The sequence below is a fragment of the Urtica dioica genome, chromosome 2 (assembly GCF_054948205.1).
Source record: "Urtica dioica subsp. dioica isolate 48M chromosome 2, U.dioica_male_clone48M_v1_H2, whole genome shotgun sequence".
NCBI lineage: Eukaryota > Viridiplantae > Streptophyta > Magnoliopsida > Rosales > Urticaceae > Urtica > Urtica dioica.
The window spans coordinates 52,817,117-52,837,075 of NC_142757.1; the positions used below are offsets into that span (position 1 = coordinate 52,817,117).

The 19,959-nt window shown below is 37.9% G+C and overlaps 2 protein-coding genes across 2 annotated transcripts; one reads left to right on the plus strand and one right to left on the minus strand.

Annotated features, from left to right (window-relative positions):
- Nucleotides 1-13,377: 13,377 nt before the first annotated feature.
- On the plus strand, nucleotides 13,378-17,146 carry LOC149405590 (WRKY transcription factor). Its single transcript, XM_089607324.1, has 2 exons — nucleotides 13,378-13,558; nucleotides 14,654-17,146. The coding sequence occupies exon 2, from the start codon at nucleotides 14,938-14,940 to the stop codon at nucleotides 16,717-16,719; it is 1,782 nt and encodes a 593-aa protein (XP_089463450.1). The 5' UTR covers nucleotides 13,378-13,558; nucleotides 14,654-14,937; the 3' UTR covers nucleotides 16,720-17,146.
- A 712-nt stretch (nucleotides 17,147-17,858) lies between these two features.
- Nucleotides 17,859-18,665, minus strand: LOC149405591 (uncharacterized). Its single transcript, XM_089607848.1, has one exon. It carries the CDS (start codon nucleotides 18,663-18,665, stop codon nucleotides 17,859-17,861), a length of 807 nt encoding a protein of 268 aa, XP_089463974.1.
- Between the last annotated feature and the right edge of the window lie 1,294 nt (nucleotides 18,666-19,959).

Below are 19,959 nucleotides of genomic sequence, written 5' to 3' on the forward strand. Positions count from 1 at the left end.
GTACTTTCAGTATTTAAATAAATAATTTAGAATTATTTATTTAATAATGTTTATGAATTTAATTTAATTATTCATTTGGAATTCTCGGTTATTTTTAATTTCGGATTATTTGATTTATTTAAGACTCGTGATTACTCGTTGAACATTATCTCGTATCACTCTCGATATGAGGATACGCGAGTCTTGAATAAACCTCCGAAAAACCGGGGAATAATAAATTAAATTCTCGAATTCCGAACCGACTCTAATCCCGACAACGAACCCTATTATCTTTAAGTAAACTCGAAATCCATTAACTAACAGATGTTCAACTCCGGATGCTAGTTCTCTCGACGTCTCGACATGTGCTAAGTGTCTCGAAGAACGTGAGAAGCAAGAAATCTTCGGGAATCGTCAAGCTTTTGGTCGAACAATTCCGGGTAAGTGTGGAGACATAAGTCAACTACTTACCAAGGGTATAATCCTGCTTGTTTGTGCATATGCTTGCTAGTAAAAAAGAGTAGGTAAAAGCCTAAAAATGAATAAACTCGAAAGTTAAGGCTTCGGCCACTCTTGCTTGAAAACTTAGCTCGGGTTCGCCCGTTAGGTTCAAACGCTAACTTGAACCAGCCTTGTTTGCTTTGTGTGTGGTTAGACTTCTCTTCTAACTCTAGGAAGTAGGTTAGAATTGAGAGGACGGAAGAGCGATAGACTCTCAAATTCAATCGAGAGTAGAGAGTTCGAAAGTCACATTTCGAGCTTTCAACTTAAAACATTAAACGAGCTTCAAAGGGAAACAATAATTTCTTTCGGGGTTTATCCCGTCACGCTCTTCCGTATATAAGTTTAACGTGTACGCTGCTAGCTGCAGTGTACCCAAACTTTAAACTCGTGTCGGTGGTACTCACAAGTCCCTGACTTGTGCTTGGCGGGCCATGTCGGTCCGTGCGCCGAGTACTCGAAGCAATGGGTGAAGGTCGCGCATCGCGAGCTCATTGCTTGCTGGAAGACTCACCGGAAGCTGCCTTGAGCACACCGGGGCGTAGTGGGTGATGGTCGCGGTTCGCGAGCTCACTATGCCAGAGACCAGTGACGCTGACGTCATGATGAAGGAAGTACCACTAGTGGATCCCAGACATGTGTAAAACTTAGATCGGTTAACGACTGCTGCTCGAAGTCGGGAACTGGTCTCTAGTCGGACCGGAGGTTATAGCAGTGAGGAGTGTATAACCTTGCGGGAAGACTAGTTTCTAGGATGCGCGCTCATTAGTCACTTTTAGGTGATAGCTGCATCCTGCATTCTTGTTTGCTTGTTCGCACGTCACATGCTTTGCATTAGCTGCTTTTCTTTCATAGGCTAGACTCCCGCTTGCTGAGTCATTCGACTCATAGTTTTATGTCCCTTGGTAATGTAGATAAGGGCAAGGCGGCAATGTAGACGACCGAGAAGGAAACTGAGACGGAACGCGTATCTCTTGACCTACGGGCTATGGGTTCTGGCTCGGGAAGTAGACCTCTATATATATAATGTTTTGAATAATATCGACTCTTCCTTAAATAATATCTCGTGTATATAGGTAAAGTCGGGAGCTTCTATGTACATATATATGTATGTATAAGGGTCGATATACGACTTCTAGTTCTAAAAGAAAAACGAAAAATTTCCCGAGATTTCCGATAACCACTTTTGTTGTAAACGTTTCCGCACTTTTAATAATATCGTATTTCGTATATTATATGTTTTGTAAATTATGTATTTACTTTAAATGTTTTGTTTACATTATATTATTCATATATGATATGCTCCCGCTACGTGATGTTGGTTCCGTCGAGTCGCGGCTTGCGGGCGAGGTGACGACGCTCGCGGGTCGTGACAGATTTTGTGGTATCAGAGCCCAGGTTTAGCCGTTTCTGTAGACCTGAGATACATGTTCTGGTTATGGGAAAGTGTTGGAACTTGTGCTGACCGTTGGCCTGTCGTTTTGGCAGGTGGAATGGCTCAAGTGACGATACTATCCTACCCGGAGGCTCTCGCATCTGTTCCTCCTACCGCTCCGACTTTCAGCGGGGTGAGGGGTGCACTTACGTGGGTGCGATGGATTGGTACTACCATCGAGTGGATGGACGCCCTTGCTATCCCTGAGATGTTCCGTACTAGTATTGCCACGACGCTCTTGCAGGGACCAGCCTGGACTCGCTGGACCCGGCATGTAGCGCTGGGTAGTCTGTATCGATCATGGGACATGTTCAGGCCATTATGGGGGCCACTTTTTCAGCCCAGGGGCGAACGGATGAGTGGAACGAGTTCGCTCATGGTTTCTTTCAGCTCGACTTCGAGTCGATCGCTCAGTACGAGGATCGATTCGAGGAGGAGATCGTGACATCTTGCCCCTTTGCTTTGGAGGACCGCCGACAGCAGTTTATCTTTCACCAGGGGTTACGGCCCGAGTATAGGTATCCGATGCTGTTGATTATTACTTCTCGTTATTTTGAATATATTTAAGGGATTTCGGAATTCATTTTTACTCTTGAGATTTTTAAATCTCCGAGTATGTTTCGAATAATAATATTGGATTACTCGAACATTTTCATTCCGAAATTTCATCGACCTTAAATATTATCATTTTCCAAGATATCTAAAATTTAAGGACGTCTCATATGCAACAAGAATTTGAATTAAAACTCGTCCATTTATTCAAATTCACAAGTCGAGCGGTTACAAAAGTTTATACATTACAATAGCCGAAGGTGAATTTCGCATTATGCATTAATTAAACATTGTTTTCTATTTTTTTTTCTTTTGCCCTTACTGTTTCTTTATAACAAGCTTAGGGAAGTCCACATTTTAAATTTGTGTAGATCTTTTTGGCCAATACTATAGGGAAATCACATTTGCATATAAAAGTGTTAGCTTGGTGCGTCCTGATACTTCACAACACGGACAACCATCCAAACGATAAAAATAAACAAATGATCACAAAACTAATATCACTATAATTTGTATGATTATTATCATAGGTTGGTCACTTGGTTTTGACTTGTGATCACGTGAAAAAGCTCGTGTTTGAAACACTTACACACGTGCCCTTAAAACAGAATATCACTCGGCATATTCTATATTCTTTTGCGAATTGTTTAAAAAATAATATGATGAAAGCACCAACCTGTCCACCCATACATTCCAAATTTCCTTTTACAAAATACCACATAAATATTTTATACTAATGTGATATGCTGTATTCTATCATTGGGAAGTGATTCCTTTCCGAAAGAAAAAAAAAATATTGGGAAGCGATTGTTATGCAATGAATACGATTTTTTACTCTCATAAAAAATTATAAAGATGAATTAATTATTTTCAAAACAAGAAACGTCTTTCAGATCATTCATTAACAATTTACAAGAGAATCCGATAATATTACATTGGCTATGTAAAATTTCAGGTTGCACTGTGTATTTTCAGTTATATAAAAGAATCAGAAGTACCAGTTTCAAACTCCATCGGAACTATAATTTTGATGAACTTCTCTTCTTTCGATTCCGAGGCTCACATTTATTTTAAATTAAAATATACAGCTCTGCAGACAAATAAAAAAACTATCATCCATCATAAACTTTGATTTTTTTTTTTTTTTTTTTTTTTGTTTAAGAGTACTCCAAATAATTACCATCAAAATCAGATATTGAGTGGTTAATTATTTAAACATTTGACCAAACTCCATAAAAGGTTTGAGATGATTGGATCTCATGACCCTTTAATGTGGGACACTTATGATCAGAAACACAGAGGATAAAAAAGAATCGATTAATCACTTTATAAATCTTTTCCGTCCAAAGTATTCGCTTATATATCTTCATTTCTCATGGTGTAACTTTCTAATTTTTTAAAAGGCCTTTTCAATGTTAATTTTAATTTTACTATTTTAAGGGGTAAAATGATAGCCACTTGCGAATCTTTTTTTTATATTGTTATGCATATTACCAATCCAATTAATCCCCCCAACAATCCGAATACAGCCATAATAATTTTTATTTTATTTTTGAAAATCATTGGAAAATACATTGTTTTATAACAAGTCATATAATTTTCATGGGGAAAACACAGCGTATGCATTCCAATAAAAATCAATTATAAAATGTTTTCAACAGGAGCGTGAAGTCCACAGCGTATCTTCGGAGAGTGGATGTTGAAGATCTTTATCAGAGAAAAAGGATTACTGTGTCACGCCAGCGTGTGAGAGAGAGAGGACAGAATTCCCTCCAAATTATTATATTAAAATAAAGTAATTTAGGAATCCGTAAACTAAGCGCGTGGGACCCACTTACGATGACGAGAGAGAGAGAGAGAACGCGCACCAAGAGCGGCAGTGGCGACCCAACACGTCAGGAGAGAGAAACCCACCAAAATAAATTATTAAATAATAATAAAATCGCTCGTGTCATAGATGACGTGGCACATTACGAGGGGTTTCGTTGGCGGTTCTTTCGCCGCGGTCTTCGTCTTCGATTTCGTTTCGCCACGCCAGGTCTAGCTTAATATTCTATTCTACGCGTAAAAAATGAAGTGCATTGTTAAAAAAAAATTAAAAAAATAAGTGCTCTAATTTAAAAATAAGATATTAAATTTTTTTTTTTCTCATTATTGGTTGGAAATTACTCCTAAGGTTCTCTTCGTACGGTAAAAACTTTTGGGTAATTTGTTGCAAATTGTATTTACTTTGCTTTTGTTTTCCTAATTTTTGTAGTTGTTGCGATTTTATTTGGTGACTCTTATTTGATTTTTTTTTTTTTACTGTTTGCTTAGATTTCCCGCGAAAAATTTAAAATACTTTAACCTCTGAGAGGTGATATTTTTTTGGTAATATAGCAATATAGTCAATTTCAAACATGGTTTTAAGCAAAGGCGGAGCCAGGTGGGGGCCAGGGTGGGCCAATGCCCCCCCTCAATTTTTGAAAATTATTTTTTAGACCCAAATTTTTATATTTTTTTATAATTTTACCCCTAAATTTTACTAATAATTATGTTTTTGACCAAAATTTGTAAGTTTTTTTTCAATAATGCCCCTCCTCAAAAATATTTCTCAAATTTGCCCCCCCTTAATTGAAATCCTGGCTCCGCCACTGGTTTTAAGGATGTAACTAACGTTTGATAAATTTTGTAATCTAACAATTTAAAAAATAAACGGTTAAAAACATCGAAAATACTCTTATGTAACATAAATCATATAAACCAAATAAACAGAAATGAACTCAAATTAACCAAAAAAAATTGATATCACAACTAATTGGACTACAAAAAATTAAAGAAAATATTATGGAATAAATCAAGTTAACATGTATTAAAGATGCATTAATTGGCTGCGATCAAAACGTTGGCTACATGTTTATATTTAACCGATTTTAATAAAGGTTAATGTAGTAATTTGTTAAATGACTAACAAAGTCATGTCATCATTTGTGGCTACATTTGAAATTTAAATGAAATGTTGGCTAGATTGCAATACCAACGTTTTAAGTGGTTTAATCAGTGTAATTTTTTTTTATTTACAAAGAGATAATAGTTTAAAATGTTCATACTTGATTTAATAAGGATCATAGGGTAAAAATACAAATAAGAGCATCTCCAAGGGAAATGAGAACTTTAAAACTCTATAAATAAAGATAAGAGTTTTTCAATGGTAAAAATATCAAAACTCTTATTTTTTGTATAATTTTAACACCAAATTTAGTGTAACACTGTTCATTTTGATGTCAATATTACACTAATTATTTAAGCATTATTATAATTTAATTAATTTATAATCTTTAATTAAAAGTACATATTTTAATTAATCCAAATTTAATCAATATGTTTTTGACTGTTTGAAGTTTTATTTATAATTCAAATTAATTTCTTCAATACCACTTCAATTAAACCAATAATTTTTTTAAAAAGGTATCAATATCAAACAAAGTTTATTAATTACATTTTTTATTCTTAAATAATTTATTATTGATTTATACTATATGCTACACATAATCGATAAATAAAATATAATTACATTTTTATATATCTAATTAGACATTAAAAATAACTAATAAAATTAAGACACTTAATCTAAAAGAATTTATTAAAAAGGCTAATAAAAAGTATATTATTATTACTTTTAGTGTAAGATATAGTATAATATATTTGGTGTGAAAATTACACCAAATTTGGTGTTTGTATTAGAGATTGGCTCTAAGTAGGAGGGCTGTGATGCAAAAAATGAACCAATGTATCTGTGCGTGATTCGTGTACAGATTCATTCATCAATAGCATCACGGCAATCAAAGATTTTCTAATTTATTCTTTTCCTATACTGAAAGGCCAAACTTTTATTCGGGAAGCCGTAGATTTTCATCATTAATGAAAGGTGATTTCGTACCATCTTTTAAAGACAATTCTTTAATGTTTGATGCATGAATAGCCAAAATTATTAATTGTTTCGGTAAAAAGTGTAAATTTTGAAAATAATTGACTAACTAATATTTTTAAGGAATGTCACGATCTAGACTAGAAGTTTGTATAAAGTCATGTGAATTTAAATATTAGCAAATAATTTAACATTATTCATGACGCTGGAGGCTTTTTTCATAATCTCCAATGCTAATATCATTTTGATGTAATTTTTATGCCGAATATAGTATAATTTTACACTAAATTTTAAGGGGCTATTTTGAAGAATAGCCAAATTTGCTCAACAATATTAAGGAACTAGCTCATGTTTCATTTTATTAAGTAAATAGTGCAACTTTAATAGATTACCTAAACTATCCTTATCATCCACAACCTCCCTTAACCCTAAGTCCTTCCCTCTCACCGCCGCCCCAAACCTCTCCGACAACGACTCCTCCACCATATCTGCCGCCGCCACGCCCTCCTGCTCCGGGATCTCGAAGCTCCGACGAGTCCAAAGACCTGATTTCTCGCATAACCGTTTCACCGGCGAGATTCCGGCAACCGAGCTCGCTCGTCTCCCGAGACTGCTGACTCTCCGCCTCGAGTCGAACCGGTTTGACGGAGGCCTCGACGAATCCTCGTCGCAGAAAAAGAAGAAGAGAAATAAAAATCTCTGATTTTGTTGATTCACTGTAAATTTGCGAATAAGTTAATTTAATTAACTTATTGGAGTGAGTTAGGTTAATTAATTAACTGATTCGTGGAGGATTTGAAATTCATAAAAAATTTACAAAAATAAGAACTTAATTCAAAGCATTCAATTAATTAACATAATTCTTAATTCAATCATTTAGAAAATTAACTTTATTCACAAAAAAATCAGAATCTAAACTAATATTCAACCAATAAGTTAATTAATTAACTTAACTCACTCCAGTACGTTAATTAAATTAACCTATTCGCGAAGGAAATGGGGGCATTATAGTCTTAGCCGAATATATTGGCTATTTGTTTAATAACATGAAACTTGAGCTATTCTCCCAATAAGAATGACAAACTTGGCCAGTTACAACAAATTTCACAAATTTTAAGTTTGCTTTTACGCACTACACTATTTTATACCATTAAAATATTCTAAAAATATGATTTTAGTTTAATTAGTTAATTTAGTTATCTAATAATTATATGTATAATATAAAATATATACACTTAAATTATTTGATATGAATTGATTAGATTATAATAATGTTATTTATTTAGTGTAATTTTTACACAAAGTTAATAGTGGTACGCTATATTGGGTGTAAACATTAAATAAAATATAGAGTTGATGTCATCATTAGAGCACCTCGACTCCATATGTATGGAGTTTAAGAGTTTTCCATGCTTACATTTGACATCTTTGAGCAATACAAGATAAGACCTCTTGACATAAAGAAGATTAAAAGCAATAACACACAAAGTGTAGGCGTTTGAAAAACGAAATGTGATATAACTCATTAAATATGGAGCAACACAATGGGTGAAGTCAAATATATGAGGACTCCGAATTGTGATAAAAGTCAAATATATAGTCAAAACATTAGCATATAAACGTTGAATATAATAAGATGGTTTACTCCATAATTAGAAAAAGAAAAGAAACACAATAAACACGAGGACACGCAAAAACAAAAATAAACAACATTTCTTAAACTTAAAAAAATCACCCAAAACAATAGCTAGGGGGTCGTAATCCGCGAGAACATAGTTGTGCTAAAGGAAGACTGAAGTTCAAGAACATAAATAACCATTCTTAAGAATCGACTCGAAAGCATTTTAAAGCTTTCCAGAGAGAGATCCGGCAACATATAACCCGCCACAAATCCCTACGAAGCAAACGAGGGAGAACTCTCTTGAGAGCCACTTATAGAGGCGAAATGCGTCGAAGATGAGGGGAACCATTAACCTTTCAACACGATTAAGAACATAAATAACCATTCTTAAGAACCGACTCGAAAGCATTTTAAAGCTTTCCAGAGAGAGATCCGGCAACATATAACCCGCCACAAATCCCTACGAAGCAAACGAGGGAGAACTCTCTTGAGAGCCACTTATAGAGGCGAAATGCGTCGAAGATGAGGGGAACCATTAACCTTTCAACACGATTAATGGTTTAATTGGTTAATTGCGATTTTTTTAGAACGGTTAGTTATTTAGTTGTTAATTTCAAATTTTGTGGTTAGTTAACTACAATTAACCATAAAATAATCAGTTAAAATGAATCATTTTTTTTAAAAGTTAAAATTAATTGACCGATTAATTTTAACCAATTAGGTCCACCTTTAATTAACAAAAATATGAAATTGTAATATATTATTGCCGTAGTCGCACGCTTCATAATTTCACTAATGAGCTGTTACGTACGACATAATAACATAGTAGTACGAATCAAATAATAGCAAAAATCTTATTTTTCTGAATTAAAATTCGTAGTTTGAACTAAGTAAAAATAAAAATACACTTTTTATTGAATTAAAAAAAAAACTATATCACACTCCTTAGCGCCCGCCCCTTCATATTTATTTTCAGTAATGAGCTGTCATGACATAATCACATAGTACGAATGAATTAATAACAAATATCGTTTTATTGATTCGAATTCGTAGTTGGGGACTGAAAATACTAATTAAAAAATAAACATTTTAAATTAGAAAGAATATCACAATCTGTTACAAAGAAATTGAAATTAGAGCAAACTCGTATTAAATTACTTTATTTAGAAGGAATCTTTACAATACGGACGATTACTTACCTCATTCCTTAATTTATATTATAATATATTAACATTAATAAAGGTCTCAAAAACAATAACGTGCCAATATTTTGGCAACTTCAATGTGGATGGTTGGTGTAAAATTTTAGAAAATTTTGGTGAATGGTTTGAGTTGTCCCACCACTTATACTACTCCACGTTAGCATTTGGATATTATTTGGATTTGTTTAAAAAAAATTTGATTTCTCAAATTAATATGGACTATGCAGTATAATCACGGATCATATATTAATTTTTTTAAATAATGTCAGCATATTAAATAGTATTATATCATTTTTGGAGCAGTACTAGCTGTCGGTCAGTCCGTAGTGATTTCTTATTATTTTATATTAAATAAATAAACTTATGTTAACATACAAATGTATAGCTCTATTTTTTTTTTAAATATTACAAGTTATTATCAACTAGCATAGCATATGCCAAGTACCCGAAAGAAGAAAAAAAACCCCCTTAGTTATTTGTTAATTGTAAATTTGTCCAGAAAGCGTGCGAAACTTTCAATCAAAATAAATCCAAAGAGATCAATCCAAACTAATGTTCATTGGTCATTCGAAGGTTATTTTTACACTAAACTTGATATGTCAATGAAATTCGTCTAGGAATTCTTCATATCAAACCAACAAATTCATCTAATCTAATAGAATTTTTGTAAAACTCTACCAAATTATAATTGGAGCGGATCTGATACTCGCAATGCCTAGACCTCTATCTGATGTACCAGACCAGATTGTGTGGCACCACGACCCTAAAGGAATGTAAATGGTGAAGAACGGTTACCATTTAGCGACCCCAAACATCGCATCGCCCTCGAGTTCAAGTTCAAGCTGCAACCGGGACAAGTGACTCAAGATCTGGAATCTAAAAACTCCACCGAAGATATGAATCTTCTCGTGGAGAGCGTGTAAAAACATTATCCCCGCCAATGGGAATCTGGAAGCTCACCACGTGCCCGTGGACCCTCGCTGCAATTTCTACTGGGCAGTGGTGGAGACTTCTGCTCACGCGCTTATTTTTTGCCCGCTGATCGAGGGTGCGTGGCGAAACTCACCATTTGAACGTCTCTTGGAAACGCATCGTCAACGGATTTTTTTGGGACATTATCTTCGAGCTCGAGGTAAACCTTTCCCACAGTGACTTCGACATTCTAGTAGTGATGGTGTGGGAAATTTGGAACCTCCAGAACAAGGTGATTCATGAGACGAGGAACCCGAATTTTTCTGAGATTTTCGAGAGAGTTGTGACTCTTGCAGAAAGTTATAAACTATTTAGCACTCCCACAATGCTTTTTGTAACCGCCAATGACAACGAAAAGTGACAGCCACCCTTCAGGTCACCTTGGAAATTGAATGTGGACGCTGCCTTCAGGATTACTACCAGGACGACGGGTATCGAAGGCTACGTCCGAGATTATCACGGTGCTTTCCTGGCATGCTTGAATAAAGCCTGTCCACAAACATGTTTTAGTCCTTGCAGGCTGAGCTCGCGGCGATACGGGACGGGCTCATTTTTGCATGTCGTTTTGGTTATGAGCCATGTGAGATTGAGTTGGACTCAAAGACGGCGGTGGAACTCCTCAACAACAATAACACTCTAAACTTGGAAAAAGGTTTCATTGTGAATGATATTAGGAGAATAAATTCTCGTAGTAATTTTTCCCTTTAGCTTTATTAAGAGAAAAGAAAATAATGTAGCTCATGCACTTGCCACTGTAGGTTTTGATTCTCCTATATCTCAAACTTGGGTTGTAGACCCTCTTGGTTGTATTCAATCTCTTCGGATGGCTGATTATGTCAATGCTTAATAATACAAGTCTTTTTCTCAAGAGACTTTTAGTTAGAAAGTGGGCATAATACTCACAAATACAATCACCAAGCTACTTTCAAGAAACTTTCATCTCGCGCGGGATTTCAATCAAAAGTTTCAACAAAGAAAGATGAGACCTCAAGTCGACAAGGATTCAACACTAGAATTGGATAATAGCACATCGTGTGTAGGCTTCCATCACTTGGAAGACAAGAACACTTACTACAGCAACTCAACGGCTCGTTCAACAATCTCTTAGAAGTTATTGGATGAAACCAAACACTCGAGGACCACCTAATGTGAGAAAGGACGTCTAATGATTTGTAAAACCAAAACTCCACTAGAACAACTTGCAAGATGGCTAGCTCATCTACAAGACAAAACCACAATTCAAATGTGAAAATACGGAAATAAGATCGAAACACAAAAATGAAAACCAAAAGCAAAATAGTAAATAACAGCACAACACAAAAATTAAAACTTCTATCCTTAACTATGACCTCACAGATCGATCTATTCATGAGAATCATCCTCTTATTCATCAAGCAATTACCGTATGTAGCTGAGGAGCTTTCGCTTAGAGAAATCGTGAATGCGGGATCGACGAGGACGACAGTCATAGCCATATTGCCACCTAGAGGTACTCTGAGTCAGCAACCAGGGGGACGTCAGTCCATACCGTCGCGACAGCGACGATGTCGGGGGATATCGATCAGAAAGAATAAATCTCTACAAATGTCTCAACCACGTCCAGCGAGGGACGTCGCCAGAGACCAACATCAAAGCGAAGCGTCGTGGATCTGCGCTCTCGTCGGGTAGAAATTTATGGCCTCGGTCGTCGGGAGACACCACCAAAATATCGCCGCACGGACCTGTAAAAAAACACCACAACCAAGGATTGTAGATGGGATGGCAGAGGAAAGCTAGACAAAAGAGGAAAAAAAAAACTCAGATGAAAAATCAGGGAGGAAAAAAGAAGGAAGAATACTCCTCCCAAGTTGAAGCCACACCGTTGGTAAAACCAGAGCGGCGACTGGAGACTCAAGGGGGTGACGACGTCTGATAAAGAAGAATTTTTTTTTAACCTTAGTTTACAAAAAGGCGAGAGAGAATTTGAACTGGAATATGGATGGAATTAGTTCAAATGGGTTTATTAATTTACTTTATTGTTAAAACTTAAAAGTACAAAAATAGATAAAGTAAGGTTATTGGCAGTATAATTACTTTAACTTTTCGATTTTATACAATTTTATACCACAAATTTTTTTTTCGACGACAAAAATACTTAACGTTACCTTTTAATACCATTGTTACTCTCAGTTCGATAAAATGACACGTGGAGAGTTATTGGCGGCATACGCACTTTAACTTTTCGATTTTATGCAATATGATAGCACAACTTTTTTTTTTCTACGACAATAATATCTAACGTTAGTGTTTAGCACCATCGTTACTTTTAATCCGTTAAATACCACGCTGACTCTCATAATCGAATAAATTAAGTAAATAAAAAATAAAAATCTAAAAAGAAAAGAAAATTAAGTAATAAAATAAGAAAATAAATTAATTAAAAAAATCAAAAGAAAAAAAAACGGAGTAAGATTGTTCTTCGACGTGGACGCTGTAAACGTGTAGTCGAGGAGGAGTGTCGACGAAGCCGAGACGAAGATGTCTGAACCACACGGCAATGAGAGCGACACCCTTCTCTTCCTCTTCCTCTTCAGCGACACCCAAATCTAGAATCAATGGATTTGTTTGTGAAGATGTCGTTGCAACCACGAAGAAAGCAACAGTGATGCTGGGCACCGAAGCTTAGTCTTTATTGAGAGAAGACAACAAACCCTCTGAAATGAAGAACAACTTCCATGACGTCTCTCTTTTTCTTTTCTCCATGGACCTGATGTGAGTTCTAAACTTGTTTTGCTCAAGGTATTTTTTCTAATTATGAAATCTGGCGTGTATAATTACTAGTTTGTAGCAGTTTAAAATTAAGTTGCTAATAAATAAAAGGCTCAAACAATTATCACGTCTTTAAGCCATGTTATTCAAAAAAAAAAATTGTAATATTAAAGCGTATAAAATCGAAAAGTTAAATTATTTATATCTCCAATAGCTCTCCACGTGTCATTTTAACGGATCGAGACTATTGGTGATACTAAAAGGTAATGTTAGATATTTTTGCCGTTGAAAAAAAAATTGTGGTATAAAAATGCATAAAAGTGAAAAATTATATTTATACCGCTAATAACACTAAAGTAACATAACGTTGACCGCGGTCACTTAAAAAGAAAAATAAATTAATAAAACCGCGGTTAACAACAATTTCAATGTTTTATTAATTTACTTTTAATATATGACTCGAAAAAAGAATTTCCATTTCATTTCCACCACTCTCTCTCTCTCTCATCATATCCTCTCTCTTTCTCTCTTCGCCGCCTCTTCTTGTCTTCTTCTTCTCTCTCTCTCTGACGGAGATCGAAGAAAGCCTTAATAATGACCTAATCGCCAACGAATCGAGCAATATCTTACCGGATTCCGAGGTAATTCCACTGAATCCTGAAATTGAGGCTTTTGCTAGCTTGTTGTTCGTTTGTTTATATGTTTGCTCGTTGTTTTCATTCGTGCTCTGTTTTTCGACTCCGCTTCTGGTTCGTTATCGGATTATTTATCTTTTGTAAATCCCCGATCTGTTTGGTTTATCGGAAGGTTAGATTCAATGAAATATTTTTAATTTTCTGGGTGGATTTGCTTCGGGAATAACGACTTGATATGCGATACTGGGCTGTTCGGTTGAATTGAGCTATTAAAATTCTCGAATTTCGTGAATATTAGTGTTGGAATTAGCTGTTCTTTAATCAGTCCTTCAATTTTTATATCCAACCAAGCACTGCATAGCGTCTTCTGAATTCAGTTTTCTTTCAGGTTTTGGGTGTGCATCTGATTCCCGTCAGATTAGTTGTTAATAAAGTTATGATTTTTATTTTCATTGCAAACAATTCTTAAGTAAAAATAAATCTCACTTCCGTTTGAGTTTTCTTTGATTCCGTTCATATTGTCAATAAATAAAAATTATGTCATATTTTTGTATTTATTTCTTAATATTATTTGAGCTCTGCTTTCTGTACCGAGGTGATCTTTTCTATTTGTATGATCATCTTCATCTTGTTTATCCGATAATGGAAGCCATGGACAGAGCTATTATGAATCATAGCTTTATGGGTTACATATTTGTAAAGACCCGACACAGATGTTTTCTATAGAACTTCTCCCTCAAAACTGGACTCGATAATTCCCAGTGACAAGCTTTCCCAAATATTATAACTTGATTTTTAAGTTGTTATTAGTTATAAATAGCTATTTAATTCCATGTAGTCGTCGACCATACTAATTTTGCGTCACTCTGTTTAGATTGCTTATTTTAGGTCACATATGTCCTTTTTTTTATGTGCGAATACTTGATTTACGAAACTCGGGTTTACATTATAACTGTGTTAGACAAACTGGATGTCGATGAAGATTTTGCAATCTGAGTATATTAGAAAGCCGTGTGTTTGCTTGATAAATTTTTATGTACATTCTGGGTTTCTTGTTACAGTGTGACTCTTTCAAATAACTCTGGTGTTTTAATGGTTCAGGATGATCGACTGCGTTTGGGTTGGGATAGTTTCAAGCTTCACCGGGTTCGTTGGCACTGGCTGCAACTAGTATCTGAAACTCTGGTATAAACTCATCTTTCGGAAAATGGATCGCCGTGATACCTCTGGATTCGTTAGCGGGGGTGCGATGGGCTCGTTTTGAGACATCTAACACTCCTAACCCTAGTTTTGTAGATTTTATTATTGTCCCGGAAGTCAGGCCGACTGTTGTTTAGGAATTAGTATTAGGTTTGTGTTCTTCTATCGCATATTAGGAATAAATAATGGGCGACCGGTTCCAGAACTTGGGTTTTACTCCGAATTACTCTTCCAATGCATTCAACTTTTCGGGGAATTTCGTGCCGTTCGGGGTAGCTGGAGGATCGGAGCCACGCGCTGATACCGTCTTGCGCTTAACCTCCCCTGGTTCTTCGATCGCTTCCGCTTCGAGCCCGAAGGGAACCAAAAGGAAGTGGAGCTCGATCGATCCGCACATTCCCCCTCGAGTCGGCTCGTCACTGTCTCTGGGTCCGCTCGGCCGCTCTTCGAGCTCCTCAGACAGCAAAGGAAGCTCCGCGACCGCTTGCACCACCGTCTCGTCGGCGAAAGAAACCGACGAGGAGTCCTCCATGGACCTCGGCCTCGACTTCTCTCTCCACCTCGGCGGAGAAAATAAGCTCTTCAGCCCGAAGAACAAGAAAGCCCCGGAAGTCGACCTCGAGCTGAGCCTCTCCACCGGCCCCTCCGAATCCGAGATAACGAGCCTCCACCCGTTCCTCGAGGTCCCCACCTCCGACCCCGACGAAGGTTCCACCTCCCGTCTCCTGAAAAATCACAACTTCGCCATCCAACTCAACGAGCTCCCCCAGAAAAGCTCGCCCGCCGCCACCGCCACAACCACAACCACAACAACCACAACCACGTGCACTTCGGGGCTATCCCACCAAACCCACCACCGCCACGTCAGCGCCGGAAACTCGAAGACGTGCCAGATCGAGGGGTGCGGGAAGGGGGCTCGGGGCGCCTCGGGGCGCTGCATCTCCCACGGCGGAGGGCGGCGTTGCCAGAGGCAAGGGTGCCACAAGGGCGCCGAGGGGCGCACGGTGTACTGCAAGGCCCACGGCGGAGGGCGCCGCTGCGAGTTCCTCGGCTGCACGAAGAGCGCGGAGGGCCGCACCGACTTCTGCATCGCCCACGGCGGCGGGCGGCGGTGCAGCCACGAGGGGTGCACCCGCGCCGCCCGCGGCAAGTCGGGCCTCTGCATCCGCCACGGCGGCGGGAAACGGTGCCAGCGCGAGGGCTGCACGAAGAGCGCCGAGGGCCTCTCGGGTCTCTGCATATCGCACGGCGGAGGGCGGCGGTGCCAGCGCGAGGGCTGCACGAAGGGTGCCCAGGGGAGCACGATGTTCTGCAAGGCCCACGGCGGCGGGAAGAGGTGCACCGCCGAGGGGTGCACGAAGGGAGCCGAGGGGAGCACGCCGTTCTGCAAAGGCCACGGCGGAGGGAAGCGGTGCGCCTTTCGGGGCGGAGAGGCGTGCTCGAAGAGCGTCCACGGCGGGACCAACTACTGCGTGGCCCACGGCGGAGGGAAAAGGTGCGCCGTGCTCGATTGCACGAAGAGCGCGAGGGGTCGGACCGATTTCTGCGTGAGGCACGGGGGAGGGAAGAGGTGCAAGTCGGACGGGTGTGGGAAGAGCGCTCAGGGGAGCACCGATTTCTGCAAGGCTCACGGCGGAGGGAAGAGGTGCTCGTGGGAGGCGGAGATTTGCAGTTCGTTTGCGAGGGGGAAGACGGGGCTCTGTGCGCTCCATGGCGGGCTCGTCGCCGACAAGAGGGTCCACGGGGGAGTCACGCTGGGTCCCATGGTGGTTCGGGAGCCCGAGAAGCCGACGGCTTTCGCTTCGTCGTCTTCTTCGTTCTCGGCGGAGGACATGGCTGTCGATGGCGGAGCTGGTTTGTTCGACGTGAAGCGGTATGGAGAGTCGAGCAGCGCGTCCGCGGCGGCGGTGGTGATCGGAGAAGGACGGGTTCACGGGGGAAGCAACTTTGTCATGAACTGGATGTAATTCTCTCTATCTCTACTCTGTGTGTGTGTCTGGTTAGTAGTTTTAATTTTTATGGCAGGGTGTTATTGGGGTGCTGTGCCCAAAAGTTTAATTTGCATGTTCTTCAGTTCAGTCGAAGCGGAGTAGAGTCTGTGGTGGTGTTAGGAAGTTTATATATATATATAAAAAAAAAAAAAAGTCGTCGACATTCATTGGTTCCTAGTTCTCCTAGAGAGCCAACAATCAGTTTTAGATCTTTTGGGGGGGTAAGGTAATACCGTAAGGTTTAGGACACAGTCAGTCATTGGAGTTTGGGAAGGGTGTTTTCTGTTTGGTATTTTTTTTTCTTTTTTTGTAAATATTTATAAAAAATGCCCAGTCAGTTTGTGACGCTTGTCAGTATGTCAGACAATCTGTTTAGTTATTAATAAAGCCTGTCTTTCGGTGATTGCTGTTTTTTTATTTTTTTTATTTTAATATTATGATTTTATACTGGTCTTGGATGTAGAGATGCAAATTCGGTTGAATAAATGTTTTTGATTTTTGTTAATTTAAATTAATCGATTAAAATTAATTGAACGGTTAATTTTAATTGAAATTTCGGTTAAAATTAACCGTTCGATTAATTATCGATTAACCTAAGTTAAGTTAGATTATAAGATTTGTTAAATAAAAAATAACACAATATATTATTTTCAAATTAAATTAATTAATTTAACTTTTATTATAATTAATATTATCTATTAATAAAACTTAATTTAATAAAATTGAAATTTATTTATGTATTTATAATAATTTTAGAAAATAATTATATCAATATACTAATAAATTATAATGAAATTTAAAGTATTAATTTCTTAATTAAATTTAAATATTAAATAAAATATATCAAAATAATTCGGTTAATTTCGATTAATTTAACTAAAAAAAATCGGTAAACAGTTACCTTTATTCTAAATTTTTGGTTTAAGGTTAATTTAAGTTAGTTGAATTTTCATTGGATGTTGCATATATATAATTTTTTTTTACTACAGATTACTTGTACGAAATGATCTCCAAATTTTACCAATTTTTTTTTTTTGAAAACGTGGGCGGCACCACGGGGAAGACTATCATTAAAAAACCCTCACTTAAAGTGGCGGAGGAATACTGTGGTTACATCAACAATTTTGATCTCTAATAATATCGCTCACCGCGCAAGACGGGACAAGCCCCATCCAACGCGATGACGTGTTCATATTAAGAGCAAAACGTGCCATATTATGTGCCGCCACATTACAAGAACGGGGAAGAAATGAAATATCAAAAGCCACGAAACTAGAACTTCTAACCTTAATATCTTCTAAAAGAGTGCCAATTTCCGAGGCCGACATCCAATCTTTCTTCAACGCATTCACTACCTCGAGGCAACCAGACTTCACCGTAACGCTCCTATAGCCAAGCTCTTCCGCCAATCGCATCCCGCCGAGAATAGCGGAGGCCTCCGCGAGAGGTGGCGAAAACCCCGCTTCCTTCACTAAAATCTCCGAGGCAATCACCCAACCCCGGGAGTCCCGAAGGATACACCCAGTACCGAACCTACCCTCACCTATAGCCGCATCCACACAAATATCCACCACTCCGGAAGGTGGGGGCTGCCACTTCTTAGCCGGTTGAGGGCCGTTCACGGATGAGAGAGGCGAAGATAAGTTAGCCCGTCGGTACTCCTCGAGGAACCCACCGGTCCACTCAACGAGATCCCTCGGGTCCCACTCCTTCCCCTTCGCGACGACTTTGTTTCTATGATTCCACATCTCCCAACACAAAGTCATAAAGAACTCAAGATTACTAACCTCAATATTTTCCATAGCGGTGATGAAGAAGGATATAACGTCGTCTCCTCGGAAGCCGTTGACAAGGTCATTCAAACTTGTAACACCCCAAACCTTGCGAGTCCACCTACAACCCCATATAGAATGAATAATCATCTCCGGACCCCCGAGGCATAAGGGGCAGCGTGTGTCGGTGGTAATTTTCCGGCGGAAAAGGATCGATTTCACCGGGATCCAACCATTACAAACTCTCCAAATGAATAGTTTAACTTTAGGCGGGATAGTGAGCTTCCAAAGAGTCTTCCACCAAGCCGTAGTGGATTCCTAGTTAGAGGAAGAAGCCCGATTCGTCGGGGTCATAGCGAGCCGATATCCACTCTTAACCGAGTATTCACCGTCCTTAGAGTAGTGCCAACAAAGCATGTCGGGCAGCCCCTCCTCACTCTCCGGTATGGCGAGAATCGCGTCGGTGTCAACTTTAGCGAACATCGCTCGGACCAAGGCTTCATTCCACGTACCGTTGTAGTGCTTGAGCTCCGCAACCCTCATATTATCGGGGATTGGAGGGGTTTTTTTTTTATTTATTTATCTCCATAACATAGTTAATTAGTAGCTTTTGCTAATAGATCGACACCACGTGAATGGGCCAACGGCTGACACGTGGCATAAAACTCCTCCTCCTCGCGCCAATGTATGCTTTGGGGGACAATAGACAATTGTGGGACCCACTTCGTTCTTTTTCTCTCCATGTTTTATGTTTCCTTTCCCATGTAATTATCTTCAAGAAAAAAACACCAACCAGCAAAAAAAAGAAAAAGAAAAAGAAAAAGAAAAAAAAAACGTATTCTAACAAAAAATGAAAGGGTTAAACACCAAATTTTTTTTTTTGCTTGATCAGATTGAAACACTAATTTCAAAACAAAAAAAGATTAATTACAATTTAAAGAGAATATAACAAGATGCAAATAGATTCTCTCTCTTATCTTTTGAGTTTTGACAAATATTAGCCTTTTCTTCTTATTATTTTTTTCTCTATCAAATATCATTATTTATACCAAGAATTAAAATACCGATATCGGTACCGATACCGAAGTTCTGATTTTACTGATATATCGACTACCGACAGGTATATCGATGGATATCCAATAACAATTTTAATACCGACTACTGATAATACCGATGATATATCGACAAAAATCTTATAATAAAATATAATTTTGAAAAAAAAATATAGGAATATATATATATATATATATATATATATATATATTCAAAAGCTTGATTTTTTATTTTACGTATAAATAGGTATTGTCCTATATATATATATATATATATGTATTATAACATATAAATAAGGAAATATTGATAATACTAAGTAAAATCAATAAGTTAAAGATATAAAGAATAAGAAATAATAAATAAAATATAGAGAAAAAATAAAATAAAAAGG